This window comes from Magnolia sinica, chromosome 3 (genome assembly GCF_029962835.1).
Source record: "Magnolia sinica isolate HGM2019 chromosome 3, MsV1, whole genome shotgun sequence".
Lineage (NCBI taxonomy): Eukaryota > Viridiplantae > Streptophyta > Magnoliopsida > Magnoliales > Magnoliaceae > Magnolia > Magnolia sinica.
In genome coordinates, this window is record NC_080575.1 from 123,096,179 (window position 1) to 123,123,278 (window position 27,100).

Here is a 27,100-nt window from a genome sequence, read left to right on the forward strand (position 1 = left end):
GTCTGGTTTGGTCCGGTTCTAGACTACACCGGTTTCGGTTCCAGTTCCAAAAATCCAAGAACCGTTGGATACGGTTCATTTCCGATTTAGGGGTATGTAGAACCGAACCGAACCGTTGGATACGGTTCATTTCCGGTTTAGGGGCATGTAGAACCGAACCGAACTGTTGATCCGAACCGTGGACGCAAACCGTGAATCCGAAATCATGGGTTGTATTGATCATTTTACAAAATGTTCTCACCATTGATCTAGACCATCAATCATCTTTTTCTTTCCTTTTTGGCTGCGGCCCTCCCACTGAATAGAAATATCCAAATCTAAGATTTCAACTCCTATTCTATCAAGTTATACCAGTCAAATGCCTAATCATTATGAGCCAAGTACCAATTGTTATGGCCAATATTTCAATCATTTTATTTTTTTTGAAATGTGCTTTTAATATACATGAGATGTTAGGATCACATGCATCAGATAATACCGTGTTTGAAATGATCAATTGATGCTGCCAATTCAATCAAGCAAGGTCACAATTGGGCTGGATTTTAAAAAGCCCAGAACCGTGGAACCGATGTGGCATCGAACCAGTTTTCACAGTCCAGTTCCGGTTCGGTTCTAGGGTGCTAATGGTCCGGTTCCGGTTCCAAAAATCCTAGAACCGTTGGGAACGATTCGGTTCCACTTTCACCCCAGAACCAGACCGACCCGACCCGTGTGCACCCCAAATCTCATGGAAGAAAATTTGGGACACGCATCCCACGATGGGGCCACCAGATGAACAAACTGGATCACCTAAAGAAGTAAAGATCAGCCCTACTTAGAAGGCCACACTGATGTTACTACTATTCACTTTTGCTTTTTCAAAAGGCAACCCAAGTCAGCTGATTCTATTCAATGAGTCCCCGGGTCAAGCACATTCCTACCAATTAGGTTCACACCCAAAAATGGGCCCGACCCATAGGCCGTGGCCAATCCAATACACATGTACCAAACCTTGTGAACCATGGATTAAATTATGGTCATGATCTCATGATTTAATGAGGATCTCTCATTTGAAGGGCCACTCATTAGGTAGGGTACACTGTAAACATGCCATGGACACAAAATAATGCTGACCCACTGATCAGGCAGGCCAAACTAGTATGAGAAAAATGGTGGGGTGGATCACTCCAAACTCAGCTTACACGTGTGACTCGCTTGATGAGTGTAATTGTTGGCATATAACATGTTTACATTGTCCCCTACCTGATGAATGGCCCAGATCCATCAGCCTAGATATCTGACACATATTCACCCCTCGTTGAATCACGACTATTATCACTTGCGAGAAGCGATGGAAAACATAATTGCTTCCCATAACTAAAGATTGCCGGACACTTAAGGCCACCCATGATGCAAGACCAACCATCCGGTGGGCCGCAGAACAAGCATTTCTTGATTTTCTTCCAGCGTACAAACTCTAGGATCCAATTAATGGCTAGCAAATGAGCAGTTATGCCAACCGTTTCCATTCAGTGGGGAAAGGTTTTCAGTATAAGATGGCTACATTAGATTTGCAGACTGTAAGCACTATGGAAGGACCTCTTGGCTTCAGCATTGGGGCCCAGGGTAACCGCCAAAAGATGGCATGATGCATTCGTGGCGGAGCCCACCAGTGAACGAGTTATTAAAAGGCGGGTGGGCCACACTGCTGGCCAAGATATACGAAAAAGGTCGCTTGCGTCCTTCATTTTCATTGGGCTAATATATGGCACGAGCATGCCATTCATATGGTTGAGTCAGCAAGTAGCTTGCGGAGCACACCTTTTAGTGGTCCAAACTATCCATCCTGTGCAACCCCCATTGTGATAGGAGCGCTTCCAAAGATCTCCCCCACTACAGAAACTTAATAATCCCACTGGCGATTATTAAGTTAAAAGAACAAGGAGGCCAACAGTCCAATTAAAGAACACGGAGGCCAACAGTCCAAATTCCATCAGAAATTCAGATAGATAAGAATCATCACATGGGAGAATTATTGGAACATGTCACGTCACATTCATCATGGGACCTCAACAGTTCAGATCCTCAAAAGGCCAGCCCGCTGCACAAACAAAAAAAGAAAAAGAAAATATCACCCCTTTAAGCCTAGCTTTGTGTTTCCTCTACATAATCAGGTCACAATTGAGATGAAAAACTCAAAATGGATATAAAAATTGTCTAGGAAGCAAAACATGACTCATGTGTAACACCTGTAACCGGTAACTTGAACCATGGTCATGACTAGAAATCTAGAATCAAGACAAACCTATCCAAAACAAAAACAAAACCATTCTTTTTCTCTTTTTAAGAAAAAAAAAAATTCCCCAAACAGTAAATTTCATCAAGGTGATCAAATCCATATATTATTTTGGAGGAAAGCAGCAAGTAAACCTCAGAGCAAAATGAAGGGCTGAAAAGGGCCGAACCCTTACATGAAAAGTCAGTCCATCAGAGCCCTATCAGACCACACTGTTTGCATGTGCTGCATCTTCATAATATTACAATCTGATATTATACTATTTCTCTTTTTCATGGGAACCCTACTGTAAATGTATACTACCAGAATATTATTGAAGTGGGGCTCTGTTCACACCCAGAACCACAGACAGACTCATTAGCAATCAGCAACACAACCAATATGGAAGAAGCATTGGCAGATATATCAAACTGCAGTTTATAGACAGAACTGTAGAAAGATTGCCTTGTCGTCTGGCATTTGGAAGTTCCGAGTTATGATAGGGTACTTGTTGCCAACTTCAACTTCTTTGGTGGCGGGTTTCCTCCAGAAAGCATCACATAGGTATAAAAGCATAGCATTGCAGCACTGTCATTGATTACAAAAGACAAATATTCTTAAAAAAGAGAAATATTTCATAACTGACTAATACTTCCTAGAAAATAAAACAAAGGGAACCAGATATGGGAATACCTCACAACAGCATAGAACCCAGTAGGGAAGAGTTTCTTTGTCTGCAGGACAAAAACCATAAGTGGAGGCTGAGTAAAACTGGAGAGTACAAAACGAGATCAATTATATGATCCTTGGGTCTGCAGTGTCCTTGGACCTTAATACCATGCGAGAGGGCAAATGGTTCGGTTATCCAGACTATTTATCTGGTAGGCCCTACCATGGTGTGTGTGCATACTATATACACATGCGTGTGTGTGTGCACGCCCCTGCATGCACGTATAATGGGAAGCGCCTTCGATTCGCTCGGCAGACTGAGCTACAGAGCCTCCTCTCATTCGCAGGTCGTTCACTCGCTGTGTCGTATACTTACCTTTCCCCTTTGCCTTTAGGGCACTGGGGAAGTGAGCTATTACTCCACTCCTCAACAACCCTGTTTGTACCTTCGGGTCCTACCCAGGTTAACTAGTTTTAGGTTTTCTTAGGCCAGTACCCTTCAAGCAGCAGTGGACAAAAAACTGCCAAAAGAAACTCCCAGAATAGAAGATCCTAGGCACCCAATCATCAGCTTTCTTTCCATCAAATGTAGGTCGTCGCTGACTTATTTTTCTCCCACCTATTGTAGGTTGCCAGTCAAATTGTTAGATTTGTCCCAGCAGGGATGTTGTTGAGGCACGGTCCATCCTCCACATGGCCTATTAGATCAACAGTCTGGATCACCCACAGGCCTCGGGTGTATTAAACTCAGGGTCCAAGGATATGTAATTCCTCACAAAACAATATGCAAAGGGATGCCTTACCAAAGAGTATGTCTGAAAATGCTTCGCAAGAAGGGCAGCCGCAAGGGCTGCAACATCAGAAAGACAGCATCATGTTATATATTTGTACAAAGAGAAAATCCAATAATCTTGAGATTCTTTTTTTCTTTCTTTTCTTTTCTTTTTTTTTCTTCTTTTTTTTTTTTTTTTTTTTTTTTTGAGAATTGAGATTCAACTAAAATAATAACAACATCTGAATATTCTACAATTAGAATAGAGAAAATGCTCTAGTGCTCTCATAGCACCATAAATTATAGTGCTCCTAATTGCATCGGTTCACTTGGAAAGACCAATGGATCAATTTGAACTGCCTATTTAGTCCAGAACACATTTCAGGGACCACCATGCAAAAATTGAACTGATCAGATGATCCAATCAATCCTTGATTTGGCCATATTTCTATAACCATCTTTTTTCCAAGCCATCGATTGGGATGGCTATGGTTGCCAAACAAAAGTGATTCTTAGAATCATATACAAGCCATGATGGGACCTAACAAACAGATGGATCAAATTGTTGAATGGAACTATTCTTGTGTTAACAATTTGATCATCCATATTAAACGATTTGCCCCTGGACTAGATGGTATGCCAACAGAGGTTTGGAAGTGTATGGGAGAGATACTGAGTTGTTTTGGTTGACAAAGTCGTTCAGCAAGATTGTAAGATCGAAGAAAATGCAAGACAAATAGAGGAGAAGTACTGCAGTACCTATTTATAATAACAAAGGAGACATACGGAGCTACGCTAACTATTGTGGGATTAAACTTGTAAGTTATGAGCAATACTATGAAACTTTGGGAGAGAGTGTTTGAGTTTGTTGAACAAGATTGTCAGATCGAAGAAAAAGCGAGACGAATGGAGGAGAAATACCAAAGTACCTATTTATAATGACAAAGGGGACACACAAAGCTACACTAACTATCGTGGGATTAAACTTGTAAGTTATGAGTCATACTATGAAACTTTGGGAGAGAGTGTTTGAGCAAAGACAAATGCATGAGACGAATGTATCAGAAAATCAGTTTGGTTTCACGTCTTGGAGATCTACCACTAAATCTATTTTCCTACTTAGAAAATTGATAGAGAAATATAGAGAGAAAAAGGATCTCCACATGGCCTTTATTGACTTGGAGAAAGCATACGATAGGGTCCCTAGAGAGTTAATCTGGTAGGTGTTGAGAAAGAAAGGAGTCCTGAGAGGATATATTGACATTGTTAAAGATACGTACGAGGGAGCAATAACAAATATGAGGACCACTGGTGAAGAGAGAAGTGAGTTCCTAATTACTGTAGGCTTACAACAAGTCGCGGCTTTTTTTCTTTTTTCCTTTTCTTTTCCTTCTTTTTTTTTTTTTTGGACATTGAGCCGATACCTTTTGGCATTGGTTACGGACAGGTTAATGAGGCATTTGCAAGAAGATATCTCATGGTGTATGTTGTTTTCAGAGGGTATAGTTTCAATTGACAAGATAAGGGATGGCATAGACATAAAGCTAGATTTATGGAGGGGTGCATTAAGATCTAAATGACTTGAGATTTATCGGATATATGGAGGGCAGTTTTAGTAAAAATAGGAGTGAAAAAATAACTTAGTTAAGAGCGTTTTATTATTATTATTATGACAACAGGGTGTCCCTGCCCCTTTAAGGCGAGACTATTCCCTGCGGATGCACGCAATCACCCACCAACCACATGCATCAAGTAATCCATGGGAAGAGGACTCGAACTCATGCATATGGGGAGCAAACCCACAACCAAAGCCATTCGCCCAAACCGTGACGAGTAATTAGTTAAGAGAGTTGACCCAGAAGTTTTCCAAAATGCTACTTTCAATACCTAGGATCAATTATTCATGAAGTGGAGAGATTGAAAAGGATATTGGAGACATTGAAAAGGATATTGCCCAAAGATTTCAAGTTGGATGGAAGAAATGGAGATGTGCCTCTAGAGTTCTATGCGATCGTCATGCACCACTCAAACTGAAAGGGAAATTTTATGGGATAGCTATAAGGCCAGCCATGCTTTATGAGACTTAATGTTGGGCAGTTAAAGAACAAGTTCATAGAAATGAGTGTGGCTGAAATGAGGATGTTAAGATGGATGAGTGGCAAGACGAGGAATGATAAAATTAGAAATGAATGCATTTGTAGGAACTTAGGAGAGGTAACCAATAGGTAATAAGATGAAGGAAAGTCGACTTAGATGGTATGGTCATGTGCAACAGAGACCAAGAACCGGACCCATTAAAAGGAGTGAGTTGGTCAAGTTGAAGGCTCTAAAAGGGCAAGAGGCCCAAAAGGACGTGGATGTAGTAAGAAAGGACTTGATGACCTATGGTCTAACGGAAGGTTTGGCCCTCACTAGAGTGGAATGGTGGAATGGGCAAGGTGTACCATAACGGCCACTACGTAACGGTAACAGTAGCCGTAACAACCGTTACGGAAAAAATGACCCATAATTGCCCCATTGCAGGGCCAATACAGGTTTTTTTTTTTTTTTTCATTAAAAAAAACAATAATAAAAAATGCAACAGCCGTTACAGAGATTGTAACTGTCATTATAATTATAGCCCGTATTGTAACGGTAATGCTGGTGGCCGTTACCACCACCTTTTTTTTTCTTTTTTTTTTTTTAAAGCAACGGATTCATTAAAAGAGAAAGAAAAGCTACAAAAAGCATAAAGAGGAGCAACCTGCTGAGATAGCAGGGAGCAAAACTAACGGTCAAGAAAAGAAAGATCACAGAAAAGAGACCCTTTAACAATAGAAACCCATTCTATTAACATTCTCTTAGCCTTGGACCCCACAAAAGAAGACGAAGAGGAAGAGTCGTTAAAGCATCTATCATTTCGCTCTTCCCAAACTGACCACCATATCGCCAGAATAGCCATGCGCCGCACAGTAGTTATCTTCTTTCCCAATCTTAGGCCATGCCAGGAGGAGAGAAGGCCAGAGTAGTTTTCTTCTTTCCCAATCTTAGGCCGTTACCACCACCTTTACTGTTGCAGAATACCATGGGAACAGAACTCATGTGATTGACCCCAATTAATTGGGATAAGGCTTAGATGGTGGTGATGGTGGTGGTGGTGGTGATTATATTAAAGGCCATTGATCAAATGGTAATGGTGTGATGTCTTCATGGTAGCCAACGAAATGTGTTTGGACCTATTGGAAAATCTGGATCAATGGATTAGACTGTTTGAATGCAACTTGAGGCACTATAACTTATGGTGCTCTGAGAGCACTGGAGCATCTTTCATTAGAATATTATATCCAAATCACACTATCATAATTCATAGCACTGCCTCAGCAATTCAGGGCCGGCTTTACGAATGCTGTGTTGCCAGTAATTCCACAACCATCATAATGAAATTATACTCAGTTTAATCGTTCAAAAAAAAGAAAAAGAAAAGAAAAGAAATTATATTCAGTTTAAATTACATATATTAATGAAATTTCACTGGAAATTCTTTTCTCTGCACGAAACCAAAGAAATTCCACAGAGAGCTAAAGGTGGGAATGAACCCTTAGAAACAACTGGGTGCCAGCTTTTGACAACAATATGCCCAGTCACTGTGTACCTTTGGTTGTTTATTTGGGGTTTTGGGCTCTTAATATATCGAGCTCTTTTATGTTTTCTAAATTCTCTGGATTTAAACTGACTTCTATCCTGTCTTTGTCATCAGGACTATATCGCCAAGATTTTGAAAATCTCACAATAATATCATGAAAAATACACTAAAAGATATCATCCTGAGGCTTTCGAAATATCGGTGGACTTTAAAATATCACATTTTATCGCAATATTGTCCCAATTTTATCAGGAAAAATAATAAAACCTTAAGGAGTTTTTCATATAAATATATGTTTATATTATAAAATTATTTATTAATTTAGAATGAATATTTTTAAGTATTTTTATTTTGATGAAATTTTCCCGACAAAAACCTCAAATTTTGATAATCTCCCAAGAAATTTCGGGGCCAAGGAGTTGCCAAGAACGAGATTTGTGACAATTATCAGGACTTCAATGATGTGATATTTCTCAGAGCATTATCGGGAGATTAGAAGAATGTGGCTACATTCAGTGTTTGGTTATTGCTTTCTAACTGGCAATCAGGCAGACAACATAAGAATTGGCAAGGCTTTTGCTATGTCTCCTGTCAGTTCTCACCATGAGTGAGTTCAGAATTTGAACACTTAGTTGCAGAGTGTTTAAGCTTTGGGTTTACAGAATGAATTTGGTAATCTTTATATGCAAAGAACTCAGCATCATCAACACTTGTCTTTGAAAAAGCACATAAATAATAGCCTTAAAGAAAAATTCAAATACCTGATTGCCCCAAGATGAACGGTAAGCTGGATTTCCCCTGCCTCCAAACTTTTAAGCTATACATGCTTAAAGCCAGCAAAGCACCTCCATAAAGAACGCCAGTGGTTAGAGTTGTAAGATTTTTCGAGAAAAGAAATCCAACAAGCCCTCCACTTAAAACAAGGCCACCTGCCACACAAGAAAATCCAACAATGATATAGGAAGATCTCTCTCGTTTAATGTTAACTTACACACTATAATTTTCATAGTGCAAGGAATCACTGACAGAGAATTAGACTACAGTATAGTGAAATTACACATTACAGATGTTGACATATGTGTACAGAAAGGAAAAAAGAAATGTCAGCTACATAAGTTAGAAAAAACATGAATAAGCAAAAAATACAAACCAAACTTCCCATTAATAAAATGACAGTATAAAAGCCACCTAGAGTAATTAAAATACCTAAGTTCCTTTTGAGAATCAGCTCACGAATGGTTTCAACAGCAAAAGCACACTTTAAGGACATTGTTTCATGAGGAAGGGCAAGAGCATCAATTAGCCTAGAATTTATGGAATGATCAGAAAGAAGAAAGAAACTATTATTGGAAGAGAATAGCTTCCAATAATAGACTATGTAATAGACTATTAGATAGCGTTTGATTGTAAATAACCCATGTAATAGTCTATTACATTCCAGCTGTGGGAGTTTTGTGCTCTCATTGCTGGTCCCCACCCCAAACAAAGGAGGGTTGCATCAGGCTGGTGGCCAATGTCAAACTTATGCCAAAACTTTTCATTACGAATCAGAACAACATAACATTCCAAAATCATGCGACGGCCAGCACTGGGACCCAGGTGTAGTGAGAAATGGGCAAAGGGTTGGCTAGGGCATCCCCTGGAAGCGACGCTTGCAACAATGTGGTTACTATAAGAAGTAGACAGGGTTCCCGCACCATTCTAGACACGCAAAAAAAGAAGCTAGCCTAGGAGATAAGATTTGTCTTGCCACATGGAATACAGGAACAATTACAAGTAAGCATATGGAGTTAATAGTTATGATGAAACGAAGGTGAGTTAACATACGTTGTGTTTAGGAGACCAAGTTGAAAGGGGCCAAAACTGGACAAAGTCATAGATATAAACTTTGGTATCTGGGAAATGATGGTAATAAAAATGGAGTAGGGATCGCCGTAACAAAGATTTAAAGGATAAAGTTGTAGATGTTAACAAAATGATAGGATTTTATTAATAGAACCTGTGTTAGGAGAGGATAATCAGTGTTATTAGTGCAAATACGCCCATCAAGAAACAATTCTTAGAGGATATGGAATGACTAATGCAAGGAATTCCAAACGGATAGAGGATATTTATACAAGGTTTAAATTGTCATGTAGGAAAATAAAGTAAATGATACAAGAGCGTACATGGAGGATATGGTTTTGGGAGAAGAAATGAGATGAGGGATAATACCATTGATTTCGTTATGGCATACAATCAGGCTCTAGTAAACACATACTTCAAAAAGAGAGATGAACATTTAATAACTTTCAAAAGTTGATCATATATAAGCCAAATAGATATCTATTCTACTTAAGAAAACAGAATGATTAGTGTGTACGAATTGCAAGGTTATACCAAGAGAGTCTAACTCGGCAACATAGGCTAATGTTTATGATGTTTACATCAAGAGATAGAAAAAAGGGAGTGAAATTAATAGATGTCCAAAAACTGGGACTTGAAAGGAGAGGAAACAATGTTATTCAGAAATAAATTAATGGACGAAGGAAAATGGAATGTCATGGAAAAAGTAAATGTCATGTTGAGTGCAGGGCATTAGGAAAGTGGCAAAAGATATTTTAGGAGTATCTAAAGAGAAAATCCATTCATGTAAGGAAACTTGGTAGAATGGTGAATGAGAAACGTTCATGTTTCAAAGCCTAGCAGGGGCTAGAAACAATGAAAATTTGAAACAATATAGAAATGCCAAAAAGATTGCCAAGAAAGTAGTGAGGCTAAACTTAAGGCATGATGATCTTTATAATAGATTAAGGACAAGAGAAGGTGAGAAAGACGTCTTCAAACTTGCAAAAATGAGAGAGAGGAGGATAGAGACCTAAATCATGCTAGATGCATTAAGAGCTATAACCATAGATATTTTTAGAAAGGTGGAGAAGCTATTTTTAGTACTTGTTAAATGACAGACACTTTGAGAGTATAGGAATAGAAGGAACCATAAACTCAAATGACACTGGAGACCAAGAGACCATAGACACTTTCATAGGATTAGGGTATCTAAAGCAAAAGAAGCTTTGAGATAGACGAAAATAGGAAAGGCCCTTGAACAAGATGTTATATCAATACAGGCTTGGAAGTGTATGGGAGATACTGGGTTATTTTGGTTGACAAAGTTGTTCAATAAGATTCTAAGATCAAAGAAAATGCCAAACGAATGGAGGAAAAGTACCATGGTATCTATATATAAGAACAAATGAGACATTCAGAGCTGCGCTAACTATCATGGATAGAGCTAGGCACGGGACGACTCGACTCGCCTAATTCAACTCGTCCGACTCGTTCAAACCCGACTCGACCCAAACCGAATGGGTGAGTCGGTCCGAACCGAGTAGGCATCGCCCAATCCAAATTCAAACCAAGTGGAGTTCGAGTTACCTAGTAACTCGACCCGAAACTCAATCCGGTCAGACTCGACTCAATCCGAAGCCAACTCGATTCAATCAGAAACCGACTCGACTCGGATTTGGGTATATATATAAATTTTAAATTTAAAAAAAAAAAAAAAAAAAAACTAATTTTTAAGTATATCTAACCCTATACACCACACCAGACCCCAACCCGATCCCAAACCCTCTCTCTCCCTCCCTCATCCTCCTCTTCCAAGCCCAGCAACCATCGTCACCACCCTCCTCCTCTCTTTCTCTTTCTCTCCCTCCCTCCCTCCCTCCCTCCTCTTCTAAGCCCGGCAGCCACCACCCTCCTCTCTCTCTCTCTCTCTCTCTCTCTCTCTCTCTCTCCTCTTCCAAGCCCAGCAACCACCCACCACCATCACCACCCTCCTCTCTCTCTCTCCTCTCCACTCCCTCCCTCATCTCTCGATCCAAATCGGTGCCAACTTGAACCAACTCGATACTTTTGACCGGGTCGGACTCGATCCGGATTAGTCCAAGCCAGACCCGGATTCAGATCGATTCAAGCATGCTAGACTCAGTATCGAGTCGAGTCGAGTTCGGGTCAGGCCTATTTCAAAACCGGATCGAGTCGGGTCAGCCCTAACTCGATCCAACTCGACTAACTGCCCAGCTCTAATTGTGGGATTAAACATATGAGCCATACTATACTTTGAGAGGGAGTGATTGAGCAAAGACTAAGGCATGACACAAATGTATCAGAAAATCAGTTTAGTTTCATGCCTAGGAGGTCTACCACGAAAGCTATTTTCCTACTTAGACAATTAATGGAGAAATATAAGAAGAGGAGGATCTCTACATGGTCTTTATTGACTTAACAAAAGCATATAATAGGGTCCCTAATCAAGCGAGTGTTGGGAAAGCAAAGAGTATCTATAGGATGTATTGACATTGTTAAGGATGAGTTAACAAGGCATTTGCAAGAAGAGATCCTATGGTGCATGTTGTCTGCAAATGGCATAGTTTCGATTGACAAGACAAGGGATGGCATAAATATGGAGCCAGATTTATGGAGGGATACTTTAGGATTTAAAGGATTTAAAATTAGTCAAACTAGGGGGGAAGATGTGTAAGTCGTATGAAGGAGCCAACATAAGAGAGCTAGAGCTGATGAATCTCACTATGTTGGTGAAGGGGTTATGGAGGTTTGGGGCGGAGGAGGGATGACTATGGAGGAAAATCACGGCTAATGAGTATGGATGCCAGGACCGAGGGTGGAGTATTAGGGACTCCTCTCTACATAGAGCTTCGGCCATTTGGAAGGGTTGTCTTCTATTAAGGCCAAGTTCTTTGAAGGTGTCAACTTTTCCCTCAGAAATGGGGAAAAACTTCAATTCTAGGGAGATGTGTGGATTGACGATTGATGCCTGCAAGCAGAGCTTCCGCATATGGCACGACTATCCACGGGAAGCAATATCAAGGTGGCTTGATGTTTCCCTTACATTGGGGAACAAATCATATGGTCCCCTCCATGTCGCAAATCCCTTATTGACGAAGAGAAAGAAGAGTTTGTATTGTTGTTAGATCGTATCCAGTTGTGCTGCCTGGTGGGAGGGGAGTGGGATAGAATGGTTTCGCGTAAGGATAAGTCGAGCACCTTCTTGGTTTGATCCTTCTATTATGTTCTGTATGCGCAAAAGAGGGACAATGAGCTGGGGAAGACGAAGCATGTATGGTCTTATGGAACTCCCCTGAAGGTTGCGGCCTTTAGATGGTTAGTTGGAAAGGAAAAAGTCTAATTGTGGATAATCTTCAAAAGCACGCGCTCAATGGTGATCCCCAATGTATGCATTGTGTGTATGTGACATGCTGAGTTCGTCAATCATTTCTTTATTCATTGTCAATTCGCACATTGAGTGGAGCAGTATTCTCAGGAGCTTTAATGTGGATTGGTTGATTCAAAGTTTAGCCAAAGGGCGATTTATGGTGTGGCATAGAGTGGGCATTTAGAAGCAAGCTAGGGCATTTTGGAGGTTATGCTTGCTGGCCAGTTTTCTGGCAATATGAGGATAAAGGAATGGAAGGTGTTTCTGAAATGAGAGCAACTCAAGGGAGCAGGTCCTTAGTTGGCCTTTGTTAAATGTAGCAATGTGAGCTTCTTATATAGATGGGTTGAAAGATTATTCTCTGCCCTTTTAGGGATGTTACGTTTTCTCTTTGGATTATAGCTTTTGCGTCATCTCGGCACTCTAAATAAATATTTTGTCCTTGTTGCCTTCCAAGGAAAAAAGTAGGATTATAAAACAGAGTATATGGAGTGCAAATTTAGTAATAATAGGAGCGAAAAAGAGTGGTGACCAAGAAGTTTCCCAAAATAACCACTTTTGATACCTCAGTCAATTATTCATGAGAGTGGAGAGATTGAAAAGGATGTTTCCCACAGATTTCAAAGCTGAGTGGAAGAAATGAAAATGTGCCCCTGAAGTTTTAAGAGATCGTTGTGTACCACTCAAACTGCAGGGGAAATTTTATAGGATATTTATAAGACCCCGCAATGCTTTATGGGACAAAATGTTAGGCACTTAAAGAACAACATGTTCATATGATGAGTATAGCTAAAATGAGGATTTTAAGATGGATAAAGAAGAGGAAGGATATAATTATAAAAGAATGCATTCGACAGAACTTAGTAGTACCTATTAATAAGTAATAACACGAGGGAAAGTACACTTAAATGGTTTGGTAATGTGCAACGGATACCAAGAACCATGCCCGTTAAAAGGTAGTACAAGTTGAAGGCTCAAAAGGGCAAGAGGAAGGCCCAAAAGGGTGTGGATGGAGGTAGTAAGAAAAGACTTGATGATGTATGGTCTAACTGAAGGTCTGGCCCCCGATAGAGTGGAATGGCAGGACAAGTTCATGTAGGCAGCCCCAATTAATTGGGGAAAGGCTTAGATGATGGTGATGATGATATACATAACATAATATAATATAATATATGTTATCAGCAAAACAAGAATCATTAAAAGATAGGCAATATACAAATCAGTACACAGATATGAAAATGAGAATGTTTAAAATGACATAGGACATGTTTTTTGGTACAATACTGCTAAAATAAAGATTGCAAACATCCTTCAAAACAAAAAAAATAAAATAAAATAAAATAAAAAATTACAATTGCAAACTTAAACGAGTTTGAGAGCAGAATGAATCACTTATCAAGCCTCCGCAACTTTGTAGAAAAAATACTAATTAATTCATGGAAGTTTGAATTTGGTGCTAATGCAGAATACTCACCGAATGGAAGTCCAAGACAGAAATCATGTATCTTTGCAGTTTTTTTCTGTTGGACGCTACCCTCCACAGGTACTGATGCATCTGTCCCTAAATTTCCACCAACCTGTTCTGCAATAGGATATGAATTCCCTACCCCTTGCATGTGTTGGGTTGGTTTGTCAGCTGTATTACTTAAGGTAGTCTTAATCTCTGAACCAGGACTTTCCTCACGACTCCCTTCAATGCGCATGGTAATTGACAACTGAACAATAAAGAAATCCAATAACCAGTGAGCAAATTTATTGAGCTGCTACCATAAACATCATCAAGGAGTCAGTTGCTTCTGAAGAACAAGATAGGTCAAGTTCAAAGCAAGCGAAAATACTAGGGGCCTGTTTGGATTCGCGTATTAGGGTGTATAGTATTGTATTCAGGTACTGTTCATGTATACGTTGGATGGTTTTCAGAATACATCCAAATCAACATGCCATTAATCAATGTTTGGATAGGAGGTATTGTTCGGGCAAGTATACAATTTCTTGTACAGATCAATGTTTGGATACGACGTATTAGGCCTGCATATTGTACAATCAATGCGGCATCATTTTCTAGCTGAATTTTCAGATCAACCTCCTTTTCTGGCTGAGTTTTTAGCCCATCATCTGTTAAAAAAATCTCAGCTTTCGATGAATTTGCTTCTGGAATATCTTTTTTCTTTGTGAAAGTGAAGATCGCAATTGTAGATAAAATCAAAGCTAAGAATGTAAGGAATGTTGGTGATGGAATCGAACTCTGAAAACCAAAAACCATTAAAAGAAAGAGTGCAAAAGAGATCAAAGAAGACAGAAAGAACATGAAGAAAAAGGAGAAAAACCCATTTGAATCTGATTTTCAGATGTTCTTTTCAATATCAAAGATCAGAACAAGCAGTACAACAAATTAAAAGACCTAAAAGAGAACATTCAATCTCAGCCGTTCCCTATTTCTTGTTTTTTTTTTTTCCTTATAAAACTCAGATATCAGAAAAGAAAGAAAAAACAGCAACTGATTTCAAAAACCTATATAGCTAAAGGATAAGAAAAACAAAAGAGATGGGCTTTCTTCTTCTTCTTCTTCTTGCTGGATTTGAAGAAGAAAAACAACAGAATCCAATCCTATTCACCAACAAGAGATGGGAAGAAGAGATTTGAAGGAGAAGAAGAAAAATTATTTGAGTTTCAGCTGTTTTCTTTTTTCTCAGAGAGAGGAACTCCTTTTTGGAAGAGATAGGCATGAAAACTGGCGAAAATACATCACATTGAATAGGCTGTACAGATGGCAGTCGAGACGTCTGACGATACATTACAATGGCTGCATTTTTTTGGTTCCGCGCTGTATTCGCGCACATGGTTTTCCACGCATCTCCACTCCAAACCAAACACCGTAAATGTCAAATCAAACCATCTAATACTATACAATCCCACCTAATACGCGAATCCAAACAGGCCCTAGAGTTACAAAGCTTCAATTTGACTATACTCAAAGGCATTGGATAATAAAGAACCAGAACTTCAAGTTAGTCTCCCCATTAAAAATATAAACATAATATACAGAATATAAAGATACCTGCCAAAGGAAATGCATTCAATTTAATACACAGTGTAAGTGTCGGGGTATTAAAAGCTGACACCATCAACGGTTACAAGCGATAAGATGACCCATAAAAATCATATACCAAAGAACAGGAGATTTGTGAAACTGTGAATTGAAAAGCTGATGTCATCAGGTGTTCGACTTTATGAAATGATGTACATGGAAATAATTATCATAATTTCTAGAAACAAAAACACAATATTTGCATCATCATCAATCGCCCCATTTTGTGAAAAACATTGCCGTTGCAAGGAGTAGGATATTAGCTAATATGCACTACTTATAGGCTCTATCAGGGTGATCTTCACCAGATACATACAAACGTGTACAGGTACCTTTTTCAAAAATACCAATAACATATTGGACCCATTTACTGCCATATCGATATAACCAACAGATACAAAAATGTACTGGTATCCCTATTTTGAACCAGCCATTCAAAAAAAAAAAAAAGAAAATCACTATTTGAATCATGGCTCCATGAACTTTTTCATTTCTTTTCCTTTTTTCTTTCTTTCTTTCTTTTCTTTTGGAAATAGGATTTTCAAAACATCAAATACTTGACCTCTAGTGCTGCAGTCTTCTATTTAAGTACTTTGTTTCAAAATCCCCTATAAAATGAAATCCAATTGCTAAATGCATGGTGCTTCCATAATAGACTGCACTTTTCTATGTTTCTAGCTATCATTCTGATGGGGACATCATACGCACACGCATGCCCCCCACCCTATGCACGTACTCAAGGAGGAGGAAGGCCCCACTATCGATCTGGATTGACAACGGCATCTATAGAGGACCTCTTAGTTAGGGGGCCGTGCTATGGAGCATTAGAGTGGACCCAATCATCATAGGGATTCCACCATTGGATCTCATGATCGTGGCCCACTACCCTAGATGATCTAGGATTTTGAGTTTTAGTTATTATTGTTATTAGAAACATCATAAACGGTTTTGATTGCGTTGATTAGTTATTATTTTTGTTACTTCGTCTCTAAGTAATAGTGTGTGCACATGGCGCGCCTTTTGGGGTTTAGGGTTTTCTTATAAATAGGCAACAACCCTATGTGGGTTTTTTTTTCATTGAAGCTTATGAATAAAATTCTGCGTTTTTTCTTCTCTATCCCTCTGAGTTGAAGAAGTCAATTGGGTGTAAAACCCTCCCTTCCTTGAAGGGCTAACTACCGTGGTGCGAAGCCACAGCTATCCCAAATCATCCCCATCTCTTCCATCCCACATCCGCCATCTTCCACAGCCCTCCCTTCTTCAGATTTTTCTTCTTTTTTTATGCTCAAGCTTTCCACTATAGCAGATTTCCAGATTTTGGCCCACCAAATGGGTTGAAACTTCGACGGAACACCACGCACACAACAGAAGGTGAATCGTCGCGAAACTTGGTGTGAGAGTAGGCCTCCCCTGGGCGACCACACCCAATGAGTCCTTTTTCAGTTTCATGCGGCCAAACAGCCATGCACGTGCGTCCGGGTGAGCCTGCTGTCCACACGCAGGATCCTTCTCAAGTTCTTCTCTCTCCTCTATCCCTCTCCTCTATTCCTCTCCTCTCTCGCCTTAAATCCCAAACCCTAACCCTAGATTATCCTAAATCCCAATTTCTATTCCCCTTTTACAACCTTAGGGTTTCCCGAATTAAAACATGTGAATCCCTTGGATTGGGGAAATAATCATTTACATGTGTGGATGAATCTATTCTCCTTTAATCATTGTTTGGTCTATAAGTTTAATAGATTTAGCCCTAGCATGTGTAGGCTTAGACCCTTGTAGATTCCCCTTGTTGAGTACTTGACTTTATGTCGGGTGTGGAATTTTTGTGATTCTTTTAAGATTAATATGATTTAAAGCCTGAATTCTTACATATCATATTAAGTTTCCATGTCCTGCATCGCATTCTAAACTAAGCTGCTTGGAAACCTGTTACAATACCTACAACATAGGCTGCTTCAAAAGAAGATGTTGCAGTCCACTGCTTCCCATCTGAGATTGAGCACAAAACCTGAGGCTCTTACTACATCATTGCAACCATCCTAATTACTCTTATTATGTCCTAGGTTAAAACTGCTAGCATGAGTATATCCATAACTTAGTTGCTTGGCTAGTGAAATAATCAAATAAACCATCGTCCATGTACTTGTGAATTATAAGAATGAACCATTGTTCATGTACTTGTACTTTTCAACGATCTTGGATGGGAATGATCGGTAAAACAGGAATCGTAAAAGAGAAGGCTATGATGATGATGATGACAATGATTGAAGATTTCATATCATATTATCCCTTTATTATCAGTAACCAAAGGTACCTTTGCAATTTTCCAATGACATGTGTCATATATAGCAATACTCTAGAATACAATCAATATGAATGAGGATTCACAAACTAAGACATGGTATCAAAGCAAGGTTCTTATTAATGAAGGGGCCATTTGGCTACCTGGGAAGTAGCCCATATGGAAACAAAATCCATTAGTAAGGGCCATTTCTCATGTTTGGGTGCTGGGAAACAGCTGGAAATTGGATCCAGGTAGGAATTTGTTTCACGTGAGGGATCATTTGAATCCTAGGAATCCACACTTGGGAAATGGATTCCATTAATGAGGGGCTGAATCTATGTCTCGGTCCTAGGAATGGTGGAATTCATTTCCCAAAATTGACCCCTTTTATAATTCTCATCTTTAAGATTGGTTGCAAAATTGTCGAAAACAGATCTCCATCCAACAATCATAGTTTTTGAAAAGGATAAAAAGGCCTCTCCTCTCTTAAAAACTCTTTTTCAATTTCCAAACACAAATACTAGATTCCCGAGAACAGCCTTCCCAGCACCCAAACACCGTAGACAGAATCTATTTCCTTGAGAATCTATTTTCCTGAATACTATCCACAACCCCTTTTAACATTCCAATGAGCCAAACAACCGATAAAAACCCATTTTATGATTCCTTCATAAAAGTTGTGGAGCAGATTCCTAGGGAATTGAATCCTCTCCAACGTTCATATTATTGAAGACTTGTCTTACCCAAAATTCATCACCTTGATTCCCCCAGCCGTGCACACTCTCCAAAATACAGTTTCTAAATTACTTAGAATAACTATCCCATTACCCAAAACAATAGCTAGAATCTTTCTCAGGGAATCTATTTCCTGGAAACCACGGTACATTTAGAAACTGGGCATGCAAAACAGTCAAAATTGCATATCAGATGGAGATGCATCGATATGAGATGCTAGTCTAGACCCATCCTCTCTAACAAGTCATACTCTGATCACACAGAGGAAAAGTTTTACCAGTCTCATAGTTTGTGATGGAATCAACTAGGGAAGAGACATACATAGCAACAAGAGCATGGGATACTTGATTACGAATGCTAAATGCACTCTTTTCGCACTTGACTTTTGCAAGTAGCAACATGGCATGTGTGTGCAAGATCCAACTCGCTCAACAAGAAAGTCCCACCACGTCACATGCCTTTACTTGCAAATCATCTAATTTTGATCATCTGACTGGCCCAACATGTAAGGGAGAGATGGACAATTATGACTTATCATAAGCAGACCACTACATATTTAATGTAAACAAGTTAACCATGCAGTTATTGGATTGGCCCGATCTTTTAGATAAGGCATCTACAGATGGGGACCGCTCGATGAGCGCCCTGGATCTTGTGCATGTGTGCCACGTTGGCATATGTGGAAGGTGAGAGCACCAAAAATTTACAGACAAGGTTTCGTGGATCCCTGACTATGGGGCCAATCGTGATGTGTGTTGTATATCCATGCCGTCCATCCATTTTTACAGATCATTTCAGGGCATTGGGCCAAAAATGAAGCAGATATATATCTCATGTGGACCACACCACAGGAAAGAGTGGTGGGCATTCATTCACCACTGTTTCCTGTCGTGTGATCCACCTGAGATTTGGATCTGCTGAATTTTTGGGTCCATGACTAAAATGATCTGTAAAAACGGATGGACGGCGTGGATATACAACACATACATCACGGTGGGTCCCACAGGCAGGGATCCACCGATCTCAGTGGATGCGGGAATCCACCGAAGCCGCATCCGAAAATTACACTCCTTCAAGCGCACTCACCAGATATCGTATAGTCGATATGATGACCAGATATGATATAATTAAAGAGCTTTCCATGGAAATCTACAGCTCTTGAAAACACAGAGGTCGCTTCTCCGTGAATTTTCTTTCCGCAGATTTGCCCATTTCTGCTTTCCTTGAAAAAGCCAAGGATTTCGATTCCACGGAAATAATCAAATTTTCAAAATCACATGTATGAATCGAACAGTGAAAATATTGAATATATGGAATTTTCTGCGATTCAAAGCTTCAGCAGATGAAATGAAGAAAGAGAACGGGTGAAATGGGAAATAAAGAGAAAATGGTTCGAACTAACGTACGCGGGGTAGGGCAGTTGCGCGGCAGGCGTAGGATAGGGATCCAATCAGGGGCTTGAATTTGGGGCGTGATCCATCGTCGGAGAAAAGATTTCTGCAATAAAAGTGCCGATTTATTTGGGAAGAAGAAGCTTCCATCGTCGCTGCAGCAGATATCGAAACTTTTCGCCTCTGAGAAGCAGATTGACAAGAAACGGTATGCTGAGAAATGCTCCCCAAAACACGGAAGCAGCTTGGCTGGTGTACCTCACACCAGCTATATAGCTGCTGCATTGACGTCAGCGAGTTGTCACGAGATATGTCACGAGGTATGTTTTATATCCAAACCGTCGATGCATTGGGCGAGCTCGTCTAGACAGATAAAACTATCAAGTGGACCATACCCCAAGAAGCATTGGGGGGATTGAACCTCTACCATTGAAACCTTTTTGGGGTCACAGAATATTTGGATCAACATGAAATTTGTTTTTCCTGGAAATTAAGGATTTTTTGTCCTTATGAACAGATTTGATGGAAATTAAATGTTATGGTGGTCCTTGTATTTTTTTTACGGTAAAAAATTATTGTCTCCACTGTTATTTGTAGCGTAGTCCATATGATATTTGGATATGATTCATTTATTGTATAATGCTTAAATACATCACTGTAGAACCCATATAACTTTGATCCCCTTTGAACCGTTTGTACAACATGAGGAACATCAGTGTTCGTCTTTGCAGGACACGTACCTACAGCAGCTATAGAGCTGGTGTGTGGTACACCAGCCAATCCGCTTCCCAAAACACTGGCTGTGCTATGGCCACACGTGATACGCTGGTACTTGAAAAAAAAATATTTTACCCGTGGTTTCCATCACACTTGTTTACTTATGAAGAGTACACTGCATATTTTCATTTGTAACTGTCCACCGGAGAAGCATCATTTCGGTTCATCATGGGATGTGGATTTCGTGCGAAAGCTTTTCTCTGAGGGGCTGTTTGATTTTTAATTTCCCCGGTGAATACAAGGAATTACTTGATTATTACTTACTACGCCTCTTGGAAAGTCGTCAGGATTTATGTTTCGAAAATGGGTCCAAACAAATGTTGTTATTATTGATTTTAATATGTGAGCTCCACCATGATATATATGAGTTATCCACACCATTCATCCTTTTAAAAAATATATTTTAAGGCATGAAATCAAAAGCGAGGAAAAGCAAAAGCTCAAGAGGATCATACCTTAGGAAACAATGATCATTAAAACGTCAATAGTTGAAAGTTGTTTTCTCCTCAAAGCCTACAGTTATGTTTATTTGTCATCCAACCTGTTAATAAGGTCACAGAGTCATGGATAAAGTGGAAACAAAAATATCAATTTGATCCAAAACTTATACGGTCCTCAAGAAGCTTTCAATAGTAGGAGTTTAATTCCCATTATTTCCAATGGTGTGGTCCACTTGATCTTTTGATCTACCTCTTTTTTTGGTTAATGCCTTAAAATGAGTTGGCTAAAGGGATGGATGGTGTGGATAATACAAAAACATCAAGGTGGGCCTCACAATTTAACTTTTTTCTCCTCAGGTACCATGAGGAGTGCTATAAATGAAAGCTGGCAGTCAAATCACCTTGGAAATCCAACTAGAAATTTAAAAGTAAATAATTATTACCCATTTACCTGGAATTTCCTCTGCAATTAGAAAATAGATAGGCCCTAAAGTTCTTGCACTCATTTGCTAGGTGGATCCACCGTGATGTTTGTTAGAAATCCACACAGCACACTTGTTTTCTGGATCATTTTAGGTCATGAGACAAAACTCAAGGCAGGCATGAGAGAGGAAAAATAAGAAAGAGTTTTCTATAGTTGAAACCTTAGGGCCTGTTTGGCCAAGCAGATTAAGAGGGATTAGGAGGGATGGAATGGTAAAATCTCGGGATATGCCAAATGAGCCAAACAGACCCCCAACGAGCCAAACAGACCTGATGAACTTGTCCCGAGATATAGCAAACCCATGGATCTTAAACCAATCCACTAACATCACCATCATTACCTTAAATTTGATCCCATCCCTCCTAATCCCATTCAATCGTGCTGGGACCTGTTTGGTTGGACGGATTTGAAGGGATTGGAAGGTAAAATCCTGGGATATGCCAGGCGTGCCAAACAGACTCAGTGAACTTGTCCCGGGATATAGCAGTCCCATGGATCTTAAACCAATCCACTGACACCACCATCATTACCTTAAAATCCATCCCATCCCTCCTAATCCCATGGGATCCATCCGGCCAAACAGGCCCTTAGAGGATCTACCTTCATCTTTATAAGCCATCAACAATTTCTAAGGTCATTCCCACTGGGTTAAATTGAAAACACCGAAAACTTAGTTTGATATGAAACTTAGAGGCCATATGAATGTTTCCAATGGTGGTCACTATTTCCACTTAGTTTATATTCCGCCTAATTTTTTATCGCATGTGATAAAATGATCTCTTAAAATGGATGAATAGTGTAAATTTCTCATAAATATCATGATGAGCCCCACCTAGCATTTCAGCAAAAGGCTTTCCCAAGATATTAGGTCCTTCATCATGCACTTACAAGGTTTGCAATTTCTCAAACAGGTATTTAATTGAAGAAAGATAGAGGAAAAATTAATATTCAAGTGAAAGTAGTGCTGATTTATTGTGATATTCTAATCTGACCATTGCACTTGTATAAAAATTCATTTCATGCGGACTAAGCGGAGATACCTCGTTACAACACTTGAGGTCTTGGTATCAATCCCTAGTGGGGGTGGCTAGCATGTAGTGTGTGTACTGTCATGGGTGTGTACTAACAAGCTAACCCAAAATAATAATAAGAATAATAATAATAATTAATAAATAAATAAAAACTCATTTCATGCTCAAACTAAACATAGTGATCTATAATATTACTTATGATGGTATGTGACAGCCTAGCACAAGAGAAACGGTTATTTATTGCAAGGCTTTTCTTTATTTATTATTATTTAGTGATCGGTAACATCTAGACATTGGACACCAAAGCCCATTTGGATACCACCAAATAAGTTACTTTTTCTACTTACAACAATAGATAAGTAACTTATCTCAAATAATTGAGTTTGGTTGATGATTAGTTATCAGTAACTTCTTTACTTAAAAGTACATTATCATTTCAATTAAGTTTTTAGCTTTTTTTTACCTTTCATAATTTACTAAAGAGAAGCATGGGAGAAAGAAGTTGATAAGCTGTTTATCAAAAATACTTATCTACTTTAAAAAGTAAAAACCAAGATAAATGAGGCATAAGTAACTTATCTTAAGTAACTTACAATCCAAATGAGCCCTAAGAGCTCATTTGGATAATGCCAAATAATTTAATTTTTCTACTTATGGCAACAATAGATAAGTAACTTATTTGAGATAAGTTCAGCACTTGTTTGGATACTAGCAAATAAGTAATTCTTTTAACATATGCAAGTCATTAAGTTGCTTTTCTTAATTAAGTTAGTTTGGTTGTTAAACTTAAATAAATAGCTTTGAAGAAAAAAGTTTTTTTTTTTTTTTGGTCTTTTTAACTTTAGGAGCGAATTACTTCATTTCGTTGGTGACACAGCACTTTGATTGCAACCCAACTTGTTGCTGGGCATACAGACCTGGTTGATGTGAACACTAACACCAACTTAATGTATCACCAGTGGGCCACCAGTTTGTGGACTTCACTGACATATGTGAAGCCCAAAAAGTGGCAAATTTAAATCTCAGATGTGGGCCCCACCATCTACAAATGGTGATGACCAAGCGCCTACTGCTGAAAACTCTCTCTGGAATACCGCCCTGCCGTATGTTTTAGATCATCATTGTCCATCCCTGTTGTCAAATCCTTTTGATTGTGGGTCCCACCACATTGGACAATAGGTCCCACCATAACTTTGAGGAGCACTGTCCATCAAATTAACCCCACAACTAGCAGTAGGGAAGCAATGAAATCCACTGTTACACAAGCCCTAATGGCCCACCGGTCTCTGTATGTGTTGTATATCCATGTAATCCATCCGTTTTCATATTTATGTGATGCCCACCACCATAACCTCCCTAGGGTCCACTGAAATGGTGCCCACAACAAGGACCCATTGTAATGTGTTTGCCTTCTGAGCTAATTAAAGTGGGTCCCATTAGCAGAAAACAATGACGATGGAATCTCTACTGTTATAACACTCCCAGAGTCTAGTGAATGGACCCCACAACAGAAAAACACTAGGGATTTATACCCACACCGTTAAAACCCCATGGCCCGTGTCGTTGTATGTGTTGTGTGACAAAGTTAGCCATCCCATTTTCTCTCCTTCTCTTTTGTTTTTTCTTTTTCTTTTCTTTCTAGCTCACTTTATGGTACAACCCAAATTATAAGGACCCCAGTCTTAAGTGGACCCACACAATTAACGGTCCACATCAAATGTTCGCCCAACATGATGGACAGCGAATGTAAGGGGAACCAAGCATACTCCAGGAATAAATACTTGTGTTGTTGGAAACCAATCCTACTTTTATACTTTTTGGTTGATAAGTATATAATTGCTTACCAAACATATATTTATTCTCTTAATAAGGACAAACTAAGATAAGTTACTTGTGGCATCAGTAGCTTATCTTCAGTAACTTATGATCTAAACACCCCCTTAGTTTAAGATCAATTATAAATAACTTTTTAACTTAAAGTTATTTAATCACTTCAACTTAATAAGTAGAAACCAGGATAAGTTATTTAAGGCATATATAACTTATTTTAAGTAACAAGATTCAAGCAGTAACTTTTTAACTTAAAGTTATTTAATCACTTCAACTTAATAAGTAGAAACTAGGATAAGTTATTTAAGGCATATATAATTTATTTTAAGTAACAAGATTCAAGCAATGTTAAATATATGCATGATATGAACGTTTATTGCATTTTCTTTGAAAATGATTATCTATCTTTTTAGTTTCTAACAAGGTAATGAAGCCTTTTTTGTTTTTTTTTTGTTTTTTTTTTTTCCCTTTATGCCATTCCATTTTTTATAAATCCATTGACAAATGTTAAACAACTATTTGCTCCACCGCACACATGAATATATTGAGTAAGGGTGGAGGGGTAGTCACAACTCATACCTAAACACAATCCCTTATGAGAGAATATATTACGTAGGCATATTTGTTGCTTGCAGGATTCAAATACTTAACCTCCTACATTGATACCATGACAAGCAATCGTTTGCTCTAAAAGCTCGAGTCGTTAAGTTTAATTAATTGACGTGGTATTAAAGCAGACGGTCAAATGTTTGAATCATGAGAATAACAAATATACTTCCATTAATATATTCTTTCATGAGAGGAAAGTCCATCTCATTTATGGTATGAGTTGAGTATCCCTCTACTTGGATGCGAGTTGTGAGTATCCTTCCACCTTTAACATATTCCCATGCGGTGTTTTACCCCATAAGTATAGGAGAGTGTTTAAAGTCCCTCAACATCTATTGATATGCCATCTTCTAATGACTCGAGCTTTTAGAGAAGGTAGTTGTTTGATAATAAACGAGAACATACGTGCAAAAAAAAGGTGCATCTTTCTCACAAATCTTTAGGTAGTGAAAGAGTGGGGAGAGAAATAAGCCTTTTATTACCAAAGTTCTTTGTTTATTTTTAGCAAAGAAAAATTGTTTTATGTTATTACTCTTTTGTATGTAAGTAAACTGTTGAAAAATATAATATTTTTTATGCCTCTTGTGAGTTTTGATTTAAATCCCCCTCGAGTGAAAGTGACATGGTTCAGAAATAGGCCATTAGAACAATCCTAATAATAAACAATACACGGTCCGCGTTCCATGCTCACCTCTGTCAATCACGCTACCTACCAATCCGATTTTCGGAACAGGTCACATCCACGCCAGCCTGCAGTGTTAGCATTAACCTCTCGTGTGACCATCAGTCGTGGTGATCGGCTAGAATACAGCCTGACTTACAGCAACCACAAACGTCAGGGCCTTAGCTTTTGTATCTGGGTCATCAACCAACGATCTGAACGGTTTCTATCACGAATTTCACTTTGTATGGTGGTTAAAAAACAAATAAAAGCTCTTAGATTGGATTATTTCATTCCTATGATAAGTTGGCTCTTTTGCATGAATATAGATGGTCGCCATTAACCTCTGTATAATCAAAGTTTAATTTTTCCTATTTAACCCCATCCAAGAGGAGCCCTAACACACAAACCGTTTAGATCATTGAAACAAACCCAAATCCAACGGCTAGTGACGCGACGGATCCTATTAAAATGAATTAGGATATATTCTGACAAACCTTTTACACGTTATGCACGCGGTGACAATAGGAGGAACTGAGGTTTGTTCGAATGAGCAGTTTATTATTATTATTATTTTTAATAAATCCAAATGGTTGTTTTTATAGAGCTCTACCTGTACTACCCTAAAATCTAGCATTGAATATTTCAGCACTTTGATTTTCCGGTTATGTTGACCGTCCATTTTCATTGCAAAAGAACCAAGAGAGCGGATTAGGTGAGGCGGGCACCCAAGACGGTGCGGCCCTTACCATGGGCCCACCTTGATGTATGTATTTTGTATCCACGCCTTCCATCCGTTTTTGCAGATTAGTTTAGGCAATTATCCCAAAAAATGAAGAAGATCCAAATATGAACATACCATAGGAAATAGAGGGGAGCGAAGGCCTTCTTAGGTTGCACTTTAATGCTTCTATCGTGCTTATTTGCCATCCAATCTCTTAATAAGGTCACATAAGTCTGGATGAAGGTAAAAACAAATATCAGCTTGATCCAGAACTTTTGTGGCCCATTACTGGTCAATCACCTCTATTTCCTATGATGTGGTTCACCTGATAATTAGACATGGTTCATTTTTGGGGTAATGCCCTAAAAGGATCTGGAAAAACAGATGGAGGATGTAGATACAGAATCTATACATCAAGGTGGGCCCCACAGTAAGGATCACACCGACCTGGGTGATTCACCTAATCCGCTCCAATTGTAAGTTTCAATTTGTTTACTTTCCATCGTACGGGTTGAGC

General features: G+C 39.0%; 1 protein-coding gene and 1 long non-coding RNA gene across 2 annotated transcripts; both read right to left on the reverse strand.

The window, feature by feature from the left end:
• Positions 1-2,329: 2,329 nt before the first annotated feature.
• Positions 2,330-20,257, reverse strand: LOC131241089 (protein FATTY ACID EXPORT 1, chloroplastic-like). Its single transcript, XM_058239727.1, has 6 exons — positions 20,043-20,257; positions 14,007-14,247; positions 8,079-8,246; positions 3,727-3,773; positions 2,948-2,988; positions 2,330-2,842 (listed from the first exon to the last, which is right to left on the reverse strand). Exons 1-6 carry the CDS (start codon positions 20,175-20,177, stop codon positions 2,749-2,751), a joined length of 726 nt encoding a protein of 241 aa, XP_058095710.1. The 5' UTR covers positions 20,178-20,257; the 3' UTR covers positions 2,330-2,748.
• Positions 6,260-7,146, reverse strand: LOC131241090 (uncharacterized). Its single transcript, XR_009168951.1, has 2 exons — positions 6,740-7,146; positions 6,260-6,355 (listed from the first exon to the last, which is right to left on the reverse strand). It is a non-coding gene; the product is annotated as an uncharacterized LOC131241090 (long non-coding RNA).
• Positions 20,258-27,100: the final 6,843 nt, after the last annotated feature.

Excerpts from the sequence above, each read along its gene's own strand:
- LOC131241089 (XM_058239727.1), bottom strand. The coding sequence starts at position 20,177 with ATGGAAGCTTCTTCTTCCCAAATAAATCGGCACTTTTATTGCAGAAAT. Across the intron at positions 8,247-14,006 it reads CTGTCTTGGACTTCCATTCG|GTGGCCTTGTTTTAAGTGGA; the intron begins GTGAGTATTCTG and ends CTTGTGTGGCAG. Across the intron at positions 3,774-8,078 it reads GTTCATCTTGGGGCAATCAG|CCCTTGCGGCTGCCCTTCTT; the intron begins GTATTTGAATTT and ends CTGATGTTGCAG.